General features: G+C 37.1%; 1 protein-coding gene across 1 annotated transcript; it reads left to right on the top strand.

Annotated features, from left to right (window-relative positions):
• Positions 1-8,768: 8,768 nt before the first annotated feature.
• Positions 8,769-17,148, top strand: LOC311302646 (uncharacterized protein). Its single transcript, XM_084428652.1, has 4 exons — positions 8,769-9,161; positions 9,266-9,583; positions 10,167-10,328; positions 16,009-17,148. Exons 1-4 carry the CDS (start codon positions 9,122-9,124, stop codon positions 16,020-16,022), a joined length of 534 nt encoding a protein of 177 aa, XP_084284778.1. The 5' UTR covers positions 8,769-9,121; the 3' UTR covers positions 16,023-17,148.
• The last annotated feature ends 6,327 nt before the right edge of the window (positions 17,149-23,475 follow it).

The following is a 23,475-nucleotide window of genomic DNA, read 5'->3' as shown; positions in this document are numbered from 1 at the left end:
CCGGATAAGCGGAAGAAGAAGAAGAAGAAGAAGAAGACGATGATGATGATTATGATATTTATCCTAGCTGTCACTGTCTGTATAGCCTATCAGTCAATAGCCTTTGTAAAATTAAATCTAGTCTAAATACTAAACTAAATAGTTAGTTTAGTATTTAGACTAGATTTAATTTTACAAAGGCTATTGACTGATAGGTTATAGTTAGTTATTTAGAGATATGCTTCTGTGTTCGAGTGCAGTGCATTTACTGTTTATTTGATGTTACCTGCATCGAGTGTTATAGTGATACAGTGTCATATGCTGCATAGCCACTTAAAGGTGCAGCAGCACTCAAAAAAATGATTCAAGGCCTTCTTAGATATGACACATTTAAATTGTGTTCACTTTATTTTAATATATCTAATTAGGAATAATACGTATATATATTTAATAAGTCTAACGTAAAATGTATAAATAGTGTCATCTATGAGATTTTATTTAATTTGGTTAACTCAAATTAATTTGGCTTCGGAGCGCGCCATTTGCGCATGTGCAAGACAAGCTTAGAGAAGAACATACTCAGAGTGTGGCCGCCATTTTATCGTCTGCCGCCGCAAGAAGGACTGCAACGTCGTATTCGTTATTGGTAAGTATTATCTTGTTTGAGTATTTGTAACAAAGAATTTTCCTCACTGTAAGAGGATGTGTAACTTATATCATAATTTTGAGTGAAATATGCATGCAACAGCAGTGAAAGTTATGCGAGGTGAATTGTTTTAACTACATAAGTGTCCCTTCGATAGCTTAACTTACTCACACAACGTGCAAATTCTGTGTTAGACCAGTCTAACAGACAGAATTTGACTGTAACTGTGCAAAATTGGTTCTTAACGTATTGGTTTGCTAGCTGGATTGATATATCCGTCATAAAATGAATTAGAGGCTTGCGATCGCCGCGATTGTTTCGGCGCCGAATCTATTTTTAGCTGCGTCACTCACTCACGCTGAATTGGCCACAGTGCGTTTTTCTTGATCAAATTTGACCTGCCTAACATGAAAAATAAGACATTTCAGCATAAAATCATGAAGTGAGGTGTTCCGTGTTTCACAATCACCATATGACATTAAGCGCTGTGGGGGGGAAAATACACGAAAACATCGTTTTTGTTCAAAGGCCTGTTTAAATAATTAACTATAAGGTAGAACGTATAACGTTATCTCAATATTAAGATTACTTTTATCATGTAAACTACCTATTTACAACATCGTAGCTGAGCTGCCCATGGTAAATCAGAGCAAGTGACATACAGGGGTTAGCTGCTAACCTAAGTTAACGTTACATCAGAACACCTGAAAAATGTGACAGAATGGACGATATAGTCGTCTGTTTTTGCATTAAACACACTATTTGAATAACGCTATAAAACGCATATTTGTTGAAATTATCAATCTATTCTGTGAACTCCCATTCATTTCTCAAAAAAAATGATAATAGGCATCTAACATTATCTATCTATATATAATACATACGCACTTTGATATGCACGTACCCCACACTACTAAACCTACCCAAGGGTTTACAGTGCGTAAATAGGCTATGCAAAAGTCATTTTTGCATATCAACTGCGCGATGAAACACAAAGCATGCTATAGATATGCATTTTCATGCGACTGGGTTAAATATTGCTGGTAGACAATTGTACCAAGTAAACATTTTAAATTATTTTAAAATCAATTTAATTACTTGAGAGAATTGTAAAGTGTCATATTAAGGGATTAGTTCACCTCAAAAAGCATATTTTCATATGAGTACTGGTTCCCACTCCTAATCAACATCTTCTCTTTCACAGATTTATGAATATGACCAGGTGAACAGCAACCTCCTAGTTATAGTAAGTCATATTCAAATATTCTGATTTAGGCTACTTGTGTCATTTGTTAAATATGGTATCTTATAATACTTTTTTATTCTTCTTTTTAGGATTGTGAATGTGGCAGTGCAAAGAATGTGTCCATCGAAACTACCTAGCAGGTATTTGTTGCTGCAGCATTTTATGCAGACTCATCTGTGCTTTAGGGGCAGTTTTCGCTATCCATGTCCATACACAGATTGCCCATGCACGTTTAGTATATGGAGTAAGCTTCTTAATCACACGTACAAAATACATGCTAAACAGGAAACTCCAAAGCCAGAAGAATTAACAACATTCCAGTGTCATGTGTGTTCATGCAAGGAGCTAGCAACAGAAAGATTATTTTCAACACATAAATGGACATCTCAGGCATAATGAAACAGTTCAGTGTATGTTTGTAGGATGTGCATTTGAAAGTAACATTTACAGGACATTTAACACCCACAGATACCGGAAACACAATCCACATTCCACATTCATTAATAGACTTCAAACCCATTGTCGTCAGCCAATGCCCATGATAGAGGTGTTCAAGAATCAATGGCCAGCTCTTTTTCAGCAGAGTGAAGTAAGTAAACATGTTATGTAGTGTTTTATTTTAGTCGTTATTAGGTTCTTTTCATAGTAAGAAATTGTTTTTGTGTTGTTCTTTTTTTTTTTCATTTTGAAGGTGAACACAGAGTTCATGCAGATCACTACGAAGCCACTGCAATCAATATGTTCCTACAGCTGGACCACTTTTCAGATAAACTGATGCAGATCTTCAAGAGCAAAGGAGGAGTGAAGGGGCAAAAGATCAAAAACGCCCTGGCGATCACAGACTCTGTTAGTATAAATGCATGCAATGTCTTCTGTTTTGTCTAGTTATTGTACAGCTTTCTGCATTTGGCTAATTTCAGTCTTGATTTCCCCCCTAGTGTGACAACATAAACATCAGGAGAGAGTGCACCCTGAAAGGCCTGATGATCTACCCGACTGAAGATCCAGACTCTTTCTTCAAGGAGTATGTGGTAAGTGATTTTTTTTTTTTATATATAACAACAATTCTGTTAATACTTTCATGTTTTATAAAAGAAGATATGATTGATTATTATTAAATGCTCAATTTTCATTTCACAATAAAATATGTATTAGTGGAATAATAATATTTTGTTTTATTCATTTTAATAAAATAATATTTTTAATAGTAATAATTTTGCAGGGGTAATAACTTTTTTCATTTCATGTGTATGCCTTTCATTGTTCATCTGAACACAATAGAATTTGTAGAAGTTTTCAGATGTGTATGTCTATGTCCATAAAATGGAAGTAAATAGCAGCCAACAATGTAATAGTAAAAGTGAAAAGTAGCAATGCAATTTGCCGATTACTTTTAAAATATAAAGGGTCAAATTCACCTGGGCTTAACCAAAGTGTTTTGTGTTTTGTCCAGGCCACTGAGGATGCAGAAAATGAAATCCTAAACACAGTCAAGGAGATTGTACAGAAGACATCGGAGTTGTGATCGAGGGCATTAAGGTTTTGAGCGACCTAGACTGCGTGATCCTGGCATTCATCATGCTGTTCGATCTCATTTATGCTCTTGATCTTAATTTTCCTGACAACCTCAAGTACACCTTCAAGTTTATCCAGAAAATCCTAATGAACTTGGATGGACATAGGCTGAATGCAAAAATCCAGCAACTTAAAATCAAGTTGTTTGCATAAGATGTGCACTTTTTTTGAGAACACAATGAGAATTATTTGAGAAAACGTTGTATATTGAATCATTAACATACTTATGCACGCACACACACCACACATTTTTTTTTTTTTAAACACTCTTACATGCTTTTTCTTACATGCTTTTTGTGTGTATTTCTACTTAGTCGTTCTTGTCTTTAGGGATAGTTCACCCAAAAATGAAAATTCTGTCATTTACTGATCCTAGGGTTGTTCCAAACCTGTATAAATGTATTTGTTCTGTTGAACACAAAGGAAGATGTGTTAAAGAATATGGGAAACTTAACAGTTCTGGGCCACCATTGACTTTCATAGCTGTTGTTTTTTCTTCCTACTATGGAAGTCAATGGTGGCCCAGAACTGTTCAGTTTCCCATATTCTTTAACATATCTTCCTTTGTGTTCAACAGAACAAAGACATTTGTACATGTTTGGATAAAGGCTTTAATGTGTACTTGCATTTTTCTAAGTACTTTTCACATTAAATAACTATTGCACTATTGAGTTTGAGTTTGTCTCTTGTCTCTATGGGGTACAAAATAAGGATTTCCTAATTGATTTTTCAATGAAATGTTCTAATTTAAGTTTAAGAAGCATTAAACTAATTGTATAAATGTATCCATTTCATCTAAACTATTTGATCAAAATTGAGTTGGACCAACTCATTTAAGTTGGTCAAAATTGAGTTGGACCAACTCATTTAAGTTGGTCAAAATTGAGTTGGACCAACTCATTTAAGTTGGTCAAAATTGAGTTGGACCAACTCATTTAAGTTGGTCAAAATTGAGTTGGACCAACTCATTTAAGTTGCTCATAATTGAGTTGGACCAACTCATTAAAGTTGGTCAAAATTAAGTTGGACCAACTTAATTACATTTCATTGCATGAATGAGTTTTTTATAAGTTGGGGCTACACATAATTATTGGATGGAAATCCTGCCCTCAATTAAATTGAGTTTGTCCAATGAGTTATTTTTTTGAGTGAGTATAGATATTAAAGGGCATATAGTGACATATTTTGTATTAACGTCAATTATTATTTCTGTACTGTACTGCTGTGAATGATGACAATGATCATAGTATAGTATTCCTTTATTTGTTTATTAATCAATGCAATGGTAATAATAACTATTTCTTTTTCTTTCTCCCTGCACTCTAAAAAATGATTCACAGGCTTAGTACATATCATAGTAATAAATAGCTATACTAACTTAATAAAATCTCTGAATATCACTTAAGTGATTGTTTGAGTTGTACATCAAAATAAATGCCTAGAAATTCAACAGTTAATTTTGTGTTCAAATTACAATTATCATTTAGGTTTATTTCACAAAATAAAATTAGTATTTGCCTAATAAATTAAATTTTTTAGATATTGTTAATATGTTTGGTAAATTTCAATCAAAATATTTGAGAATGGATTAATTCTAGCCTACTGATTAGTTTCAAGAACTACAATTATTACTCATTCCAATTGAATATTATTTCAACTTAATCAACTACTTAAGATGTTGAGTAAGTTACGCGCCAGTAATAGTTTTTAGAGTGTGTTTAGACCACATACACTCACTTATACGAACTTGTATATTGGCATCCTGATCTTGAAAATAAAGCTGATAAAGGATTCTCTGGCCGGAATCTTTCTGTAGTGCTCCCATCCTAAACTTTACACTTTATGTGTGTAAAAGGTGTATTTATGCATGTTTGGCCCATACTGTCTATGGTTTGGCCTGAGTGTTTGTTGCATCACACTGTTCTGAACAGCATGGGTCAGTAACAGCGTGCGCGTGGCGGAAATGAATCGAAACAATGAATCATTTTGCGAGCGGTTCAATTGATTCGAAGCTTAGTTTCTACCATCACTACTCGACAGACTGAACAGAAAAATGATTCAGAGGACATTTCCAGTTCGAAGAAGGTGGAGCCTCCGAGCACACGTGATCTATATTTGACATGGCTAGGCTAGACACCTGTCATCTCAGAGAATAAACAATGATAGTGCAAAAATGTTTACCGGCCGGAGCGATCAGCCTTTATACCACTTTTCCGGAGACTATTTCGCTGTTTCGAATTGTTTAGAGTTGCAACAGAAAAGGGCTGTGTTTCCCAAAAGCATCGAGAGCTAGTTAACCGTAGAGACTATTGATGGCAATTATTCTACGATCAAATAGGCTTTACGATGCTTTTGGGGGAGCGCAGCCCAGGCCGTTTATGACGCACTTTTAAAAGGTAAGATAAGACGTTTAAAGAACACGTTTATTATCACTACATCTGAATCTAATTAACTTGTGTATTAGAGCATGTATAGTTGATTATTGCTCTCTAAATTAGTATATTTTGGGGACGTTATCAGAAGATAGATTAGGTAGATAAAAGTACGTTAGCTAACTCAAACCACGATCAGCCTCATTGTAAAACCCGTTCTATTAATGCGGATTTATCCACCGTTGTAACGTAAATAGAGGAAAAGGTTCTTAAACGGGGGTTAAATCACATTGAAGCGTATGATATAATAATATCCTTTTTATTTCTTATAAATAAATGTCCAAAAAAAGAATAAAATTCCTTATTGTAAGAGCATATTGCTACAAATTTAGAGTAAGCAAAACCGTTTGGGTGGAGTTTAGGCATTGAGATTCTGTTGACTATCTGTATATCATATATGTTTCAGCTGAGCTGATTTTTGAATTGATGTGAAAGGGAAGTTCATAAGTAGCCTAAGTAAAAAAAAACTTTAAGTTAAAAAGGCAAGCAGTTAAATGGGGAATCATGCTAAATACCAAAACTGTAGTATATTCTACTGTGTCTGTATATAATATAATTTTCCAGTTTTTGTCTCATTTATCTTGCTTTCAACACAAGAAGCACATTCAGTGGATTAAGGGCTTCAGTGGATCCTGAAGACTGACGCTTTGACCTCAGCTCTGTCTGTGGATTTTTCAAGCTTTTCCAGGCTCTTTTTATTTTATTTTGAATAAACCTTTTATGAACTTCCCAGTGTTGGTCTTTGTGAAAAAGTGCAGATACACCTAAGTATGGTATAACACCCAATCTTAAGTTATATTTAAATTGCTCCTGCTGACTTGAGCAAAGCTCATTTTCTCCTCTGTGTCAGTGGGAATAGTACATTCACACTGCTTTCTCTGATCAACTGGATCCTCCTCATGCAGGACTGCAAACCAGTGGAGACTACAAGAACAACATGGCGGAAAGAACAGACAAAAATGCTTGACATGCAGTTTGTTCAAAATGTAATCCATTGTTATAAATCAGTGTAAATGTGTATACATGTTTATTTGTGTGTGTATAAACAAATGTTTTTGATTTAGACTTAGAGATATCATGTATTACTTTAGGTAAGTGCAAGGGATACATAATTAAATTTCACTTGTTTGCAATGGATTTAAGACAATAACCTGTAACCTGCAGGTCTCCTGTCTTTGTGAAACCATAGTGAACATGACATGATTGATTAAGTTTAAGAACATAAAAAAAATACAAAAAAAGTAACGTTAGCCTGAAATAATATAACAAGGCAGGCAACGCTGGTTGACCACACTAATCGTCAAATATTAGCAGATCTTTGTCTTTTAAAAATAACATTGCTGTAACTACAAAAGAAAAAAAAATATTTATATAGGCTACCCCTCAGTGAAGAACAAAAAAAAATACTTTTTTTAAATACATTTTTTAATTGAACTTTCAAAATTACAGAATTCAATATCAAGTTCTTGACACATTTCTTTTACACATTTTCACATTTTGTAAGTATAACTTCAAACAACAATAATTTAGACCGAAAAATAACTTATATCTGCGCCACGAGAGACTCCAGCCGCCAACACCCACCAACGGTCTTTTCTTTTCGTCGATTCTCATTGGAGTGAACTGAGATATGACGCCACTCTCTTTGGCTCCGCCACTCTGGTACTTTGTGTAACAAGCATATTTCACTGATTGTGATTGGCTTACACGGGGAGGGTTTTGCTCTGATTGGATGGGGTTGTTGTAACATGAAACAGTCAGTCACAGTTGGTGTCATCTGACTCCTCTCGAAAGTCTCGATTATCGAGAACCACCAAAGCAGACAAACCTTGTCGAAGGCAGCTATACACACTAAAATGTGTTGTAATCATTTTCTCTTCGGAAACATTCAATGTCGCAAGTAAGTAAATTATTTTACCACACACTAATCTGTTTTACATAACAAACATAGTAGGCTAGATATTTCTTTTATACAAATATGACTGTAAAAATGTAAGTGTGAAAATGTGCACGTTGACGCAGACTAACATATTAAGGAACGCGTATCGAAATGTGGGCTTATAAGATCGGAACCCTGTCCAAATAGGACACTTCATGTTCACTTTAGGTCTTGTGGACAATGGCAGGGCACGCGCAAAGTTATTTTTCAGAAGGGTGCGCGCGACCTTTGCTGTGGATTTGCATTCTCTATGCGCTCTTTTGCCAAGCTCGATTTTGTGGGCGGAGTTTTTTATTGAAACCAACGTGGGAGGGACCGTGAGGCAAAATTTCCACTGGGCGGGGAGAGTCACCAACTTGTGGTGTTTCGAACGATGCGAAACAGTGAATCATTTTGCGAATCAGTTGGTTTTAAAACTGATTCGAAGCTTTGAAAAGCTCACCGGAAGAAGGTCACTCAGGCCCCGTCCACACTACTGTGTTTTCGTTTAAAAACGGAGACCTTTTGCTACGTTTGCACCTCCCGTCCACACTAAAAACCGGCAAAAACGGAGACCCAAAACGGAGAAGTTTAGAAACGCTGCCGACCCGTTTTTCGTTTTGAATCTCTGGAGGGCGTTTTAGTGTGGACGGGTCAAAACGGAGGACTTTAGAAACGATGACGTAGTAGAGGCTCACGCTCGGCTCTATGATTGGGTGTCATCAGTCATGGCGTAGGCTATGTCTTTTCTAGCAGCTGTTGTGCAAGTAAATTTTACAATGCTAACTGCCTACATGCGCCGGAGGCAAGCTATTATTCGAGCGATCTGTGACAATTCCCGGTAAAATAGTGACAATTCCCGGTAAAATAGTGACAATTCCCGTGTGCAACTGACAATTCCCGATAAAATAGTTTACGTTTGACAATTCCCGGTATCGACCGTGTACCTTGAGCGTCGGTTTTGGGTTAACCCGGGAAGAACCAGCGCATGGTGGGATAATTTTATCAATGAAGTTGTGTTTACACCGGCTCGCGCATGCCCAGTGTTGGTGAATGGTCACGTGATCCGCGTTTTCAATCGTTTCAATGTGTGACGGAGATCAATTCTAATACGCAGCTAAAACGCTGGTGTGGACGGAGATCGTATTCGTTTTAATTCTCCGTTTCTAAACGAAAACGCAGTAGTGTGGACGGGGCCTCAGATATGTTGCGTTGCTTTATTATGCTTCCGACGACGAAACGCGACCCTCTATCACTTGTTAGCATTTAGCATCTAGCGTGTCTTTTTACACATTTTTAAGCTTATCCTGGTGCCTTTTCTGAAGATGAATACTATTTTCACGATGAATTTGGTACTCTTATCGGGTATGTAGACTGTTGATTTGGGAACTGTTGATTTAATGGGTTGATGAAAAAAAGTGCTGTCAGATTATTCCTCATTATTCTAATACAGTGGTTCTGATTTGCAGCTCTGGTTGTTGCTGGGTCGAAGATCGAGGCGATCGATGGACAGAATGTTACAATATCCTCCGACATCGATGAAGTGGAGAAAGCAGATGAAGTGAAGATTTCTTTTACAGAAGACAAGAAGGAATATGTTAAACTTACTGCGCAGAAGCCTTGGGTCTATGATGATCCTCCAGAGCCTGGAGTTTCACTGATAGTTGGAAAAAGACGTTTATCTCCAATCATTCAAGATGTGGACATCTCCAGATCAGGACTCTATAAAGCAGAAGCCTACACTGGAGGGAAAGTGTCTGAGGGGAATGCTACACTTGTTGTCAACAGTGAGTATGTTACTATAATATGTCTGTTTAACTGTAATGTTCCAGGATCAGGATTATGAAAAAACACATAAATGGTCATGATTGTGCTCATGAAGTTTTTGAAATTAAGTTGATGTTACACCTATACTCTAGCTGGAATGAATTGCAACATTGCAAAGCATTTTATCTAGTCTAAATGATTTAATAAATCACACAACATCACTTAAAACTGCAGAGACTGAATCCAAATAAACAAGTGCTTTTTGCAAAGGTCTCAGTTGAAAACGATTATAAGTAATAAGATTATAAGTGATAAGATTTAGGTGATGTAAAGAATCAGATGTCTTAGCATTAACTCATGATTTATTTTACGATATAGAAAAGAGGGGGAAAAACTTGCTTATATTATTTCTTTAAAAAATGGTTTAAAGCTGTGCAAACACACATCAGAGACAGAGCTAAATCTTGTCTGATAGTTTGGCAGATGGTAACAGTTGCTAAAGTAGAATTGATCATTAATGTTTTAAGGTGGTTTTAAGGTAAAGGTCATGTGATTTGAGTGTATATTTCTCTTAATTAATTCTGCTCCTGTTGTCTCTTACAGAAGCTCCGGTTTCCTCCAGTCCAGCTCCTCCACACTCCTCCAGCCCAACACCTCTCAGCCCCTATACCATACACTGGAGTTATGTTTTAATTCCAGTCTTCATCACCTCCATCATCATCTTCATCATCTTGTACTTTTGCTCCTGGATAAACAGGATGGAAGGTATTAAATTTAAGCTTTTAGTGATGGATGGGAGCAGCACTGTGGTTCTAATGATCTGTTAAGCTGATAAGATGTTGATATTAAAGTTATTATAAAGTGATTCCTATGGTTTGGATTGTAGAAACATAAACAAACAAAGCGACACGCATCATAATCTGAAAACCTCTTCCACTGGGGAGAAAACAATCCGGTTGTCTCCATACGGTTGTCTCCATTGACTTTGTATTACGTGAAATTTCCTCTTTGTCATTTCTGACTTACTACAAAAAACAAAACAATGTCTAAAAGCTGCTGTGTGACAGGGTGAGCAGCAAACAAGCTAAAAAACCCAGAACTAAGTTTTTATAAGCTGTCGACCCCAAAAAACAAGTGTTTAAGGACACAAAGGCCAATTGGGATACAGGCAATTGATAGTGTAACGTGTCCTATTACTCTGAGAACGAACTTACTGCCACTGGAGAGGAATGTAATCGGTGACAGGATAGCTTAGCTTACAGAAATATACTATATAAAACTGACATTTGGATATTCTACTTACCTGTAATGAAATGTTTACTGCACATGTAGTGTATTTTGAGTTTATAATGAGTGTCAGGATCCCAATTTACCCATTTGTTCCATCTGAAGCTTCACTTCTAATTGCCTGTATCCACTTTTGTCCCCTTAAGGCTGGTTTCTACGGTTCATTAGCTTATAAAAACTTAGTTCTGGGTTTTTTAGCTTGTTTGCTGTGCACCCTGTCACACAGCAGCTTTTAGATATTGTTTTGTTTTTAGTTATAAGATGGTGGATGTGGCCTAAATGCGTTCTGTCTCTATGTAAGGTTTCATCCACTGTTTTGAGCCAAAAATACCCAGCAGACAATCCTTATATACACATTTGACCACATAATGCAAATTGTAAAGTTATTGATGGTAAAATTTACATGCAGCATTTTAAATGAATGCTTCGATTCTTTTCAGCATTTTAGGTTTTTAACTTGTATATCCTTTCTTAAAATGGCAGTACACTAGGGCTGCTCGATTATAGAAAAATTCATAATCACGATTATTTTGGTCAGTAAAAAAAAATCACGAGTAACACGATTATTTCACATGACTTTGGGAACGTGTTGCATTTATTTAAAAGACACCTTTCAACAATTCTTAAAAAAATCAAAATTTTAACATTTATTGTATTTTTGAATTATTAAAATAATATAACAGATAATACTTCAATAAGTATTTTAATAATTCCCGCAGGTCTACCACTTATAATGCGGGAAATTCCCCCGCACACATTGATTCACTTTAGCATGTAGATTGTATGAGTAGCCTAAATTAATCCACACAGATTATAAAATCAAATCAATCATTTTAAAACTTTCCAAGACGCAATTTCACAAACCGTGTGAGTGTTCAGCGGTGCTGCGTCTCTTCTCTCTCTGTCTCTCAAAATGGGTTGGACAAGGCAAGCGTCGAAACTACACTTTCGCGTTTAGGAGTTGGGACATGATGGAATTGTCACTTGCACCATCGGGCCATTGCATCGTAACTAAAGTTGATCATTTTCACTTCTTTTTAAGTCTTATCAGTTTAAACATTCAAGCTGAGAGAGTTTATGGCTTCGGGAGGGGCGGATGTGCGCGTGTCATTAAGAAACCAACAACAAAATAAGAGTGTTCTTGCAAAACAGAACATTCATCGTTTTTATTCGATTGTCCTATTTTTGGCGATCGTTGGGAGTCGAAATCGAAATTCAATTAAATTCCCATCACATGATTTATTCTTACTTGGTATTACACACTTGGTATTTGGTCTCATGTTTGTCACCATAGTTGTGCTTTGTGTACTTTATTGCACATTCACTAACACACTGTAGTGAGCATATGATCACAAAATCACTCAACCAGGATTCTCACAGACCTGGAAAACCTGGGAATGTTACAGAGTTCAATAGTGTGATTCATGGACATTCATAGGATCTTCTGAGGTCTTAATTCCTATTTTAAACCTATGCTTGGGTCTTAAATATTTCTGTAGCTAGAAGACGACTAAGCAAAACTGTGACCTTACTTCAGTGAAAGTACATGTACTACTGGTCAGGTATTACTCCGTTACAAGTAAAAGTTGTAAAGACCGATTTTTACTTAAGTAAAAGTACGGAAGTACTCGTTTTTAAGAGTACTTAAAGGTACACTCCACCCATTTGCATTAAGCTTTGCATTGTTAGAAACCCAGTCATACTATTGAATGGTCGTGCAACACTCTCTCATTTTCCCCTGAGACGGGAGAAATCCGTTTTTACCTCTTACACTTCTTCCCACAATGACGCAAAAATCGTCATTTTGCGTCATTGTCGGAGGAAGCGTAAGAGGGGCGGATTTCTGTTGAGACTACAAGCACTAGTTCCCACCCTTTCAAACCCGCCCATAGGGGGCTGGACCTAATGCGCTAACAGACCTATCACAGATCAGTGCCAGTGCGTTTGATTTCCAATGCCATCCTCTTTTTCCCGGACATGTCCAGCCGTCGAGATCGTCCAAAATGTCCGGGATTCGGCTTTGCTTTCTGCAGTCGCCATTCATTGTTTACATGCACACCTTTTGTTTCAATCTAGCGGAATTCATTCCAATTGGTGAATCTGAATGTAGTGTTTACATGAACGCTAAACAAGTGATCGGTTGATGTGCGTTTTAACATTGCTAAGAAAATTCCCGCTCCTCCGTGAGAGATGCGAGACCGGTGCGTCTCAGTAATGACGCCACCGGCCTCGCGCCGTTCTCCCACGGCCCTCAGCCTCGTCCTGCTCGCCACAGTAAACATGATGAATGCCGACTGTAGAACGCAAAAGCCGAATCCCGGACATTTTGGGCGATCTCGAAATCCAGGGCAAACTCACCACGGAGACTCGCTAGTAGCTTAGCTTTGTTGTTTTCAACTGCGCGCTCTTACCGGTAGGCATGGCTTGGGAGTGGCCTCCTAGGGCAGCGAAGCAAGTGCATTCTGGGAGTTGTTGTCTTTCATCCACATAAGCCAAAAATACATTTTCTGGCTTTTCTCAGTCTAGAAGGCTCAATAATTTCACATTTCTTCTACATAAATGACCTATTTTAAATACACATTCATCTTTCCAGAGGTGAAGTATCCCTTTAAGTATCAAAAGTAAATGTCAATGCATTGTTTTATTGTTGTTGTATGTAATACTTACAGTATCTTATGGCTCTGAAGCAACCTAGTGAATACACCTACCAGTTGCTGTCTGTGGAGTTAAGAGCTTTCAGAATGTTATAAAACCAGAAATTGTAGAAATTAAACGACTGAATTGACAAAAAAAAAAAAAAAAGACAGCCATAATCATCTTCATTATTTATTTTTTTTTAACACTCAAAACACCCTAACAAAAGAAGTGCACATCTATGTGTATCCATTCATGCACATTTGACTCAAGTGGTCTATAAAACCCCCAACCTACTTTAAACCCAGCAACACAACCACAGCTGTACAACTGCCCAACAGCAATACACTGCTTTAACACACAGCAATACACTGCTTTAACACACAGCGATACACTGCTTTAACACACAGCAATACACTGCTTTAACACACAGCAATACACTGCTTTAACACACAGCAATACACTGCTTTAACACACAGCAATACACTGCTTTAACACACAGCAATACACTGCTTTAACACACAGCAATACACTGCTTTAACACACAGCAATACACTGCTTTAACACACAGCAATACACTGCTTTAACACACAGCAATACACTGCTTTAACACACAGCGATACACTGCTTTAACACACAGCGATACACTGCTTTAACACACAGCAATACACTGCTTTAACACACAGCAATACACTGCTTTAGCGATACACTGCTTTAACACACAGCAATACACTGCTTTAACACACAGCAATACACTGCTTTAACACACAGCAATACACTGCTTTAACACACAGCAATACACTGCTTTAGCGATACACTGCTTTAACACACAGCAATACACTGCTTTAACACACAGCAATACACTGCTTTAACACACAGCAATACACTGCTTTAGCGATACACTGCTTTAACACACAGCAATACACTGCTTTAACACACAGCAATACACTGCTTTAGCGATACACTGCTTTAACACACAGCAATACACTGCTTTAACACACAGCGATACACTGCTTTAACACACAGCAATACACTGCTTTAACACACAGCACTACACTGCTTTAACACACAGCGATACACTGCTTTAACACACAGCAGAACAGAAAGAGCTGTCTGCCATGGATGCACACACTGCGCCGAGGATCTGTCTTTGTCCATTTTGCCTCCAGTTGATTAGTGTTCAAAGAGAATGATGGGAAATCTCTGAACTTCACGACACGTGACCTTACAAGAGTGATCACTGATAGGCTGTCTGTCACCTGCAGAACACCAATCACGTTTTAGAGATGAAAAAAAAATCATCCCCTGACTGACATTACTTTCTACTCCAGGACCTTGACAGGAATGTAGTGGAGTAAAAAGTATGATATTTGTCTTTCAAATGTAGTGAAGTTAAAGTAAAAAGTTTCCATAAAAAATAATACTGAAGTAAAGTGCAGAATCAGATACTCAGTGTACTCAAGGACAGCCACTCCATGTTCTGTGGACACGTGTGGCCATGCGCATTTTAGTTGCCTTTAAATTAGCGATTTAAGAGTTGAAGTCACACGTCGATTAACCGGTGGGAAAATATCCTCACTGCCACATCCAATTCCCTAGGAACCACGTCAGTTGACCAAATCCAAATAATATTTCATTTGGATTGTTAGGGGTGTTTTAAACCTTTTCTAATCTGATCGAGAGGACGGATGGGAACCCGAAACTGGAAAGGACTGCGCATGTGCAATGATGTAGAAACGGTGTATTGAACAAGCTGTTGTTGTTAAATAAAGTGTAATAAATGAGTGTCCTGTCATCCTAAAATTCTCCTTCGACTCGTCGTTTGTGAAGTGAAGCTGGACGACGTCCCACCAGTGCTTGTTTCAGACTCTCATCCACAGATGCTTTGTGTTAGGAGCGGGAAGAGGCGCTTTTACTGCGTGATGAACATAAGCAGAACACAACGGTTCATGTGCTCGTCTCCTAATCAGGACCTGAAATAAATACAGATTAAGTCTGCTCTTTAAAACAAGGAAAAGAGGCAAATATTAGGAAAATGGTTAGTATATGAGTCAACAGTGGGAAACTGTATATTCCTGCAGTGTGTTAGCATCATCCATGTAAACGCTACGTTTGGATCAATCTATTGGAATAAATTAATTCTGATTGAAACAAAAGATGTCCCTGTAAACGGAGCTATTGTCTCCAAAAACAGGCCTTTTACTGGTGACCATTAATTTACTGTTCGTATTTTGTCGACGTATTCAGTGTGAGTGAAAGTGAAAAGTTGATCCTTAATTGAAAATCAAGTATATTCATGTGTGAAGCCAGTGGATCAGACAGAATGATTTATAAACCAGTTTAAATAATTAAAAATAAGTGAATGTTAACTTAGTAAATAATTAGCTTGTTTTTGAATATTTCAAAGAATGTGCTTTAAATGTATTAAGCTTTGTCTTTGGCAACATTTTATTTGATTTGGTTTACACGTCGTCTTGTAATTGTGTTTTTCACTAAGCTCAGTTTTCTGTTGTTTTCTTTACAGATCCCGAGTTTTAAAAGAAAGAAAGAATTGGGATCCAGTTGCAGTGACTGTGTGTCCGTCGCCATGAACCTTTGTGGAGAAAACACTGAATCTCTTCTCACGGAGACCTGAGTGTCTTAAAAAACACTAAATAACATTACAATCACTTTAGCCTTGTTCAAAATGCCAGTCCAAATCAGATTTTGTGCATATCTGATCATATTCGGTAAATGTGAACTACAAAAATGTTATGTACTGCACCTTTAAACATTAGCCCCAGGTTTCACAGACCAGGCTTAAGATAGTCCCGGACTAAAATACATGCTTGAGCTGTTTTACCTGAAAGCAACTCACACTCACATTTCTAAAAGCATGTCAGTGTCATTGTTTTGTCTCGAGATTCACACCAGTAATGTTTTTTTAGTAAGGCACATTTATAAAAGCTGCTTAAATCAGTCCTAACTGAACTAAGGGGTAATCCTGGCTTAATCTAAGCCCTGTCTGTGAAACCGGGCCCAAATGTGTTTGTCCAGCACCATGGCTAGATGTAAGACAACATCTGTGTTGAAAACCCCTCAGGTATTCCAGAAAATAAAGACAATCATTTAGATCAGATTCCAATCACAAATAATCTGATTTGGATTGAGTGTGAATGTAGTCTTAGATGCCAATGAACTGCCAAACTATCAGATGCTGTTATTATTTCAGTGTGGTGCTCGTGCTGAAAGTACAGCTGAAGTCAATCGCAATCGCAAATTCAGTTCTCTTTCACAGCTACACACACAATTATGTCAAAAAGCACATCATGTCGACTGGAGCATTAAATGTAAACTATATATAGTGTGGGTTTTTTTTGTGTGTTTTTGTTTACATTTTATTCAATTTCGGTAGGGCCTATTTTAAGTATTCTTACTACATGGTACATAAACCTGCTATTGTGCCTGAAAAACTTCAGTTTATTTAATTTGTATATTTTTTTTCTATTGTATTTGTTGTCCTTGTATTTCAGTTTATTTCATTTGTATATATTTTTTTCTATTGTATTTGTTGTCCTTGTATTTCAGTTTATTTCATTTGTATATATTTTTTTCTATTGTATTTGTTGTCCTATTGCTTGTAATTTGCTTCTTTGTTCAAAATAAAAAAAATGGCCTTACTGAAGTCTGTGTAATGATTGTAGTCAGCTTTAATGGACTTCAAAACGGAAACAGCCGTTCACTGCCATTATAAAGTTGGAAGAGCCAGGACATTTTTAAATCTAATTCAGATTGTATTCGTCTGAGAGAAGAATGTCATATACACCTAGGATGACTTCAGGGTGAGTAAATAATGGAATAATATTCATTTTGGGTGAACTATCCCTTTAACTTGTGTAATAATCAAAGCACTAGCCTCAGCTTTATGAAAGTTAGAGGGAAGCAGCAGTGGCGCTTCTAGACCACAGTAACATTCATCTCAACCTATTTTCAGTATTATTTCAAGTCATTTTTCAGCTCATGCATCACTGCAATCTCTAGAAGTAAGCTAATCAAACAATTTCAACTCAAATGAATTTGTCATAATGTTTCATTTATTTGACAGGTAATTTTCTATTGTAGTGTGATATAATGATCAATAATGCTAATAAAATTGTAGCATCTAGGCACTTAATTTTGTCATTGTTTTGGAGCACACCGGCTTATTAATACCTTAAGACTGACATATTAACACTAAAAGCTAAAAAACTTACATTTTGATTTCAGGGGGCCTTTAAATACATTTGTCTACAGTTTAAGATGACAGCTGTTATTGATGCAATACACATGTGTTTTTAATTTAAAAGTACATGCACAAAAATCAGACAAAGTAACATTGAAGTTATTTCATGAAAATGTGGATTTACACCTTCACAACACGAATTATACTATTAATATTTTCTTGTAAGCTGGTATTGATGCTAATAATCTGTATTTTTAATTGTTTTAAGAAGTGCAGTTATACAGCTTTTATTATATTGTTGAGATTGCAGGTTTGATGAATCAGAGATGAACAGAAGCTTCGACAGCAGATCTTCAATCAGATCCACACATTATGATTTATGTTAGGATACGCGTATACTTGCAGTCTTTATAAAGGGAAAATAATTGGTGTGAATTTAGTTATCATGAGAGATTCTCACACAGATGAAGCACACGTCTCTTTACACAGGCATCGCATGACGGCACTTTATTTAAGAAAATCTGGCTTGTGGTTGAAGTGTGTTTCTTTCTCTTTCCCTGTTTCTTTCATAGTGTGAACATAGGCCTATAGATTCAGTGTGTGCAGGTGTTACAGATGCTATTCAATCTCTCCATATTTCAGTGGAAGAATTGAACAATTTGCAATGCAACAAACTTTTATTAAACATGCAATTTATAACTTGTTGCAACCGTCCCCAACCCTATCAGCCATGACAGAACATCATGTGCCTGCTAGACACACTGACTTTGACACATGTTAACCATGTCACTTAGAAGTCAACAAAACAATAATTCAAACTAAGTAAGTTTTGATTAATTCATACAACATGTCAAAAAATTTACTTTCATACCTTAAAAACAAGTTTTGTTCAATAAATGCAGCAGATGTTTATGTTCTCTTAGTGGGGGGAGGGGAGGGTCTAACTGTGCATGTGCAGTATGAGTGTCATCACTCTAGCTGGTTTCTGATTGGAGAAAAATGACATGTTGCAACCATCCCCTGTTGCTCCCCTACTTTATTGTTTTGTTTTTAGTCATAAGTTCTGTACACTAATGCTGCTATTACTGATTTCAGTGTCTGTTTTGACATATAGCCTACTGTAAAAAAATGCTATGACTGATATCCGACCGCGGGGTTTCAGTAACAATGGGTGATTCTCCAACTAGGAGCACTTTTGGCACTGTGAGTTTATGGAAAATTCACTCTCTTAAAACACACTTAAAACAATCTTCCTAGCTTCATTCATTTGTCTTCTAAAACAAAACAGTGGGCAGTTTTAGAATTCCATGGATTATTATTATTTTTAACAGTTTTTCTGAAGAGAGCTTTCAAAGATGTCATTTCCACCACTTTTCAATTTATGTATTTTATTACAATATAATATTGTAAAACTATTATATAAGATTATGTATCTGTCAACAACATCAGTGGCTACCTAATCATGTAACAAAATAAATCTTAATACTTCATGAACTTAATGCATTTTTATTTAAAGTTGCTAAATGCCACGAGTTGGGATTTTTGCCTACAGCATCTCATTTTTGCTCAGGTCTATGTTTATTATAAGTCACTCACACATATATTGCAAGTAATGAACTATCACTACTTGATTTAAAATACATTTTGTCACGATCGCTAGCGGAGAAATGGGTGGATCCAAATGCAGCAACACAGTACTCAGGGCAGTCCAAATCATCGTCATCCATGCAAGCGCCTAGTTCACACTACATGATTTTAAGCCCGATTTAAGCCCGATTTGCAAGTTAACGAGCTCGCCGACAGGTCAGGCTGTAATCGCGTGCAAATCTGCGGGTGATCCGCGCTCGCCAATCTTTGAGTGTGAAATACTTAACGACGCATCAAAACCCCTCGCTGACACATCGCCGACGCCAGAAAAATATCTAGCATGCCAAATATCTGGAATTGTCGGCCGACTCGATAGCCTGTGGTGTCACGTGTCGCGACGAGCAACAGCCAATGATCATCTTGTTATGATATTACAAAATCCCTTTGTATTTGTAACCATCGTTGCCAAACCACAACAGGCAGCTGCTTTTTCATTATAATGTTTTACTCACTTCCAAATCTCTATCTGACAGACAATCCCTGCTGCCCGCGTGTGCTTATCCATCCGTTCACCCATATTCTTTTTTTTTTTTTTTTTTTTTTTCTTTCGGGGTTCTAAACAGATCATTGCACAAACAATATAGGCCTATATATAGGCATATATATATATATATATATATATATATATATATATATATATATATGGGGTGTGCGTGTGCCGGTTTCAGAATTGGTGTGACGGTTATGACGTGAGTCAAATGACATAACTCATCGGTTATTATATTGCCTATTTCCTTTTTATTTTATAAATAGGCCTACATGCAATTGGTTGATGAAACATTTATTAAAATTAAGATACAATTTGTACAAAACGAAATTCGTTTTAAATAAATTATTTCTACAAAGCAAAGTGGTAAAAATCATGTCTCACGATTTACAAAACAAAACTTCATTAAGTGGTAAAAACCCAATATAGCATCTTATGATCCTATCTTTTATTACAATTGTTTTTGAGCTAAAATGTAATACACATCATATATACACACTGTATATGTTTCTTTTATCAAACATGTTTGGGGCCAGTCAAGGGGTAATTAAACTGCACGATCAGTTATCGGTAATGATATTGTTTATTATTGCAAATGTTTATTGCTAATGTTTATTATTGGAAATGTTTTTCATTTGTTTAATAAATCTCATAATGATGGCACATCACTATATCATAGTCATAGCTTTTATTTCTATCTCAAATGATTGAAAGAATCAATTACAGTTGGAAACGTATAGACCAATAATAACACAGACTGTCAACAATTGTTTTTAATTAGTATTTAAACATTCTCTATAATAGAAAAGATAGAAATTTAAAAATATTTTAATAACACGTTTTTTTGTGGTTATAGAGTTGTAATGACGGTGCTCAACTATATATATATATATATATATATATATATATATATATATATATATATATATATATATATATATATATATATATATATATATATATATATATATATACACCAACAATTTTGTCCCGCCGTCCATTTGCCATTGGAATGCGCCAAGACTTGTTGTCAGCTCCTGTAGTGTGTAAGCCCCTGTTGCAGAAGATTTACGTAGTGTCACATAGTCTGAACACCACAACGACTTCAAGACTCCAGAGCAAGTCATGTAGTCTGAACAGCACAGCGATCTGCCGACGTTTAAAGTTGTGTAGTGTGAACTAGGCATAAGTTATAATAATCAGAATCGTAGTCGTCCATGCCAGTGTCGAAAACCATTTAATCCGTCAGAATAACAATAAAACAAACGAGAACGAGAACGAGAACGAGAACGAGAACGAGAACGAGAACGAGAACGAGAACGAGAACGAGAACGAGAACGAGAACGAGAACGAGAACGAGAACGAGAACAGACTAGAAACAGACCTTAGTGTAGACGAGTGACATACAATAATGACTCCGTACATGAACTATCACAAACAGGGTATATATGCACAGACACTAACAACATAATTGGGAACAGCAGGGAATAATCACCAGTGATGGGACCAACCAGGATTATGGGAAATGTGGTTCCAGGATGAATGGAAACAGGAAGGAAGGGACCCCTAGTGGACACCAAGTGGAAACACAACAGACACTGTGACACATTTAGATCCACATCATTGGTTATTCTTATTTTTTTTTCTAAAAAACTGTAGTGGTGGAAAGTGGTGGAAATGACGGTTCATGGTGGAAAGATTGTTTCTGTTTATTTTTACTTAAATTGTCAGTCCAAAATATTTTTAACCATGTATTTTATTATTTAACATATATGAGTTGAACAGTATACCTAATAGTTTTAAAAATAAAGATTACAAATGATATGCAAATTATATGAACCTACTCAAAACATTCATATAAATATAGATAAATAAAAATAAATGTAGAGTTTACTGGAATGGTGATATAGCCTATAAAGTTCTCAGTCCAAAAGCACAAATATGTCATGAGAACATGCAAATAGCGCACAAAAACAGCATATATCATGTCCAAAGCTACGCCTGTAATTTCTCAGAGGTGGAAATGACGGAGGTGGAAATGACATTTTAGCCGTTTTTTTCTCGTGTGGAATTGGAGAACACAAGACCTCTTCCCGTGTGGAATTGGAGAACACAAGACCTCTTCCCGTGTGGAATTGGAGAACACAAGACCTCTTCCCATGGGGAAGTGGAGAACACAAGACCTCTTCCCGTGTGGAATTGGAGAACACAAGACCTCTTCCCGTGTGGAATTGGAGAACACAAGACCTCTTCCCATGGGGAAGTGGAGAACACAAGACCTCTTCCCGTGTGGAATTGGAGAACACAAGACCTCTTCCCATGGGGAAGTGGAGAACACAAGACCTCTTCCCGTGTGGAATTGGAGAACACAAGACCTCTTCCCGTGTGGAATTGGAGAACACAAGACCTCTTCCCGTGTGGAATTGGAGAACACAAGACCTCTTCCCGTGTGGAATTGGAGAAGAAAAGACCTCTTCCCATGGGGAAGTGGAGAACACAAGAACTACATGGCGGAAAGAACAGAGAAAATGCTTGACATGCAGTAGGCAATGTTAGAAATGTATAAATCCATTGTTATAAATCCGCATACATTGGATTGACTGAGAAAAAGCATGTAAATAAACATTCAAATCTGGTCAGCACGAGACCCGGGAGGCATAGAGTTAACGTAGTGTGAGAATCATAAGGTGTGTTCGACATCGGCTGCGGCTGGATGCAACCAGAGAATGTCTAATATGGCGAGAAGTTTCACTCTCAGTAAACTTCCGGCTTCTGAACTGGTTGCAGTTCCACTCTGATTCCATATAAGGGCGCTCACAGGACGAGTGCAGAATGAATGGAGGTCTATGGCGCTATACCAATAAAAATCCACTTTTCTCAGGATATAATTTTTTGTCTAGTAATTTGAATGTTGTATTCGAAAGGAGATGCAAATAAATTACACATTGCTGGGTGTTAGATTTTTTTGAGTCACTTATTTGCTTTAAAAAGTCTTTTAAAATGTCAATGACGTCATACACATCGTATGACCAGAGATACTGCTTTACGGCAATCCTTCAGTCACTCTGGTGCTTTTGTGCTCTGCACTTTCTTTTCTCTCGAGGCATCGACAACACAGCTGACACAGGTAAACACACGTGCTAGAAGAGTTTTTGTTTTGTTTGTTTCTGGTCCCGCTGCGGATGCCACGATGCCATCAAGCGGTATCTCTGGTCGTAATCAGTCCTTCACTGACCAATCAGCGTTCATTAGCAGAATGCTAGCGTGTTATGGGCAACAACAACTCAACCTGTAAGAAATCAAAAGGACATAAGTACTCGTTCATTCAACTTTCGACCTAAAACCCATGTTGAACTTGCAAAATCTACAATCAGATCTGAGATTTCTCAATGGCAATCGGGTGAAAGAGACAAATTTAGCTGTCTAGCCCCATTGACTCCCATTCATTTTGCACTCATAGCGATCGCCCCCAGTGGAACTCTGGTGGTACTACAACCAAAATTCGGTACAATAGAGCTTAATAGGGAGTTGGCAGGCTCTCCGTAGACGGGCTCTGATGCAACCGATCGGCGAGAGTAGCCTTGTGCAGGCGGGGAGGAGCTGCAAACGGAGACGTGAAGTCGGACACTTTCTGGTTCCCGTGGTGACCGCTCACG

This window comes from Rutilus rutilus (assembly GCF_951802725.1).
Source record: "Rutilus rutilus genome assembly, chromosome: 13".
NCBI lineage: Eukaryota > Metazoa > Chordata > Actinopteri > Cypriniformes > Leuciscidae > Rutilus > Rutilus rutilus.
This window is presented reverse-complemented; position numbering and strand designations above follow the sequence as displayed.

Bases quoted from the DNA above. Each gene is read 5' to 3' on its own strand.
- LOC311302646 (XM_084428652.1), top strand. From the start codon at position 9,122: ATGAATACTATTTTCACGATGAATTTGGTACTCTTATCGG. The intron at 9,162-9,265 runs GTATGTAGACTG...TCTGATTTGCAG, and splicing joins GAATTTGGTACTCTTATCGG to CTCTGGTTGTTGCTGGGTCG. The intron at 9,584-10,166 runs GTGAGTATGTTA...TGTCTCTTACAG, and splicing joins TGCTACACTTGTTGTCAACA to AAGCTCCGGTTTCCTCCAGT.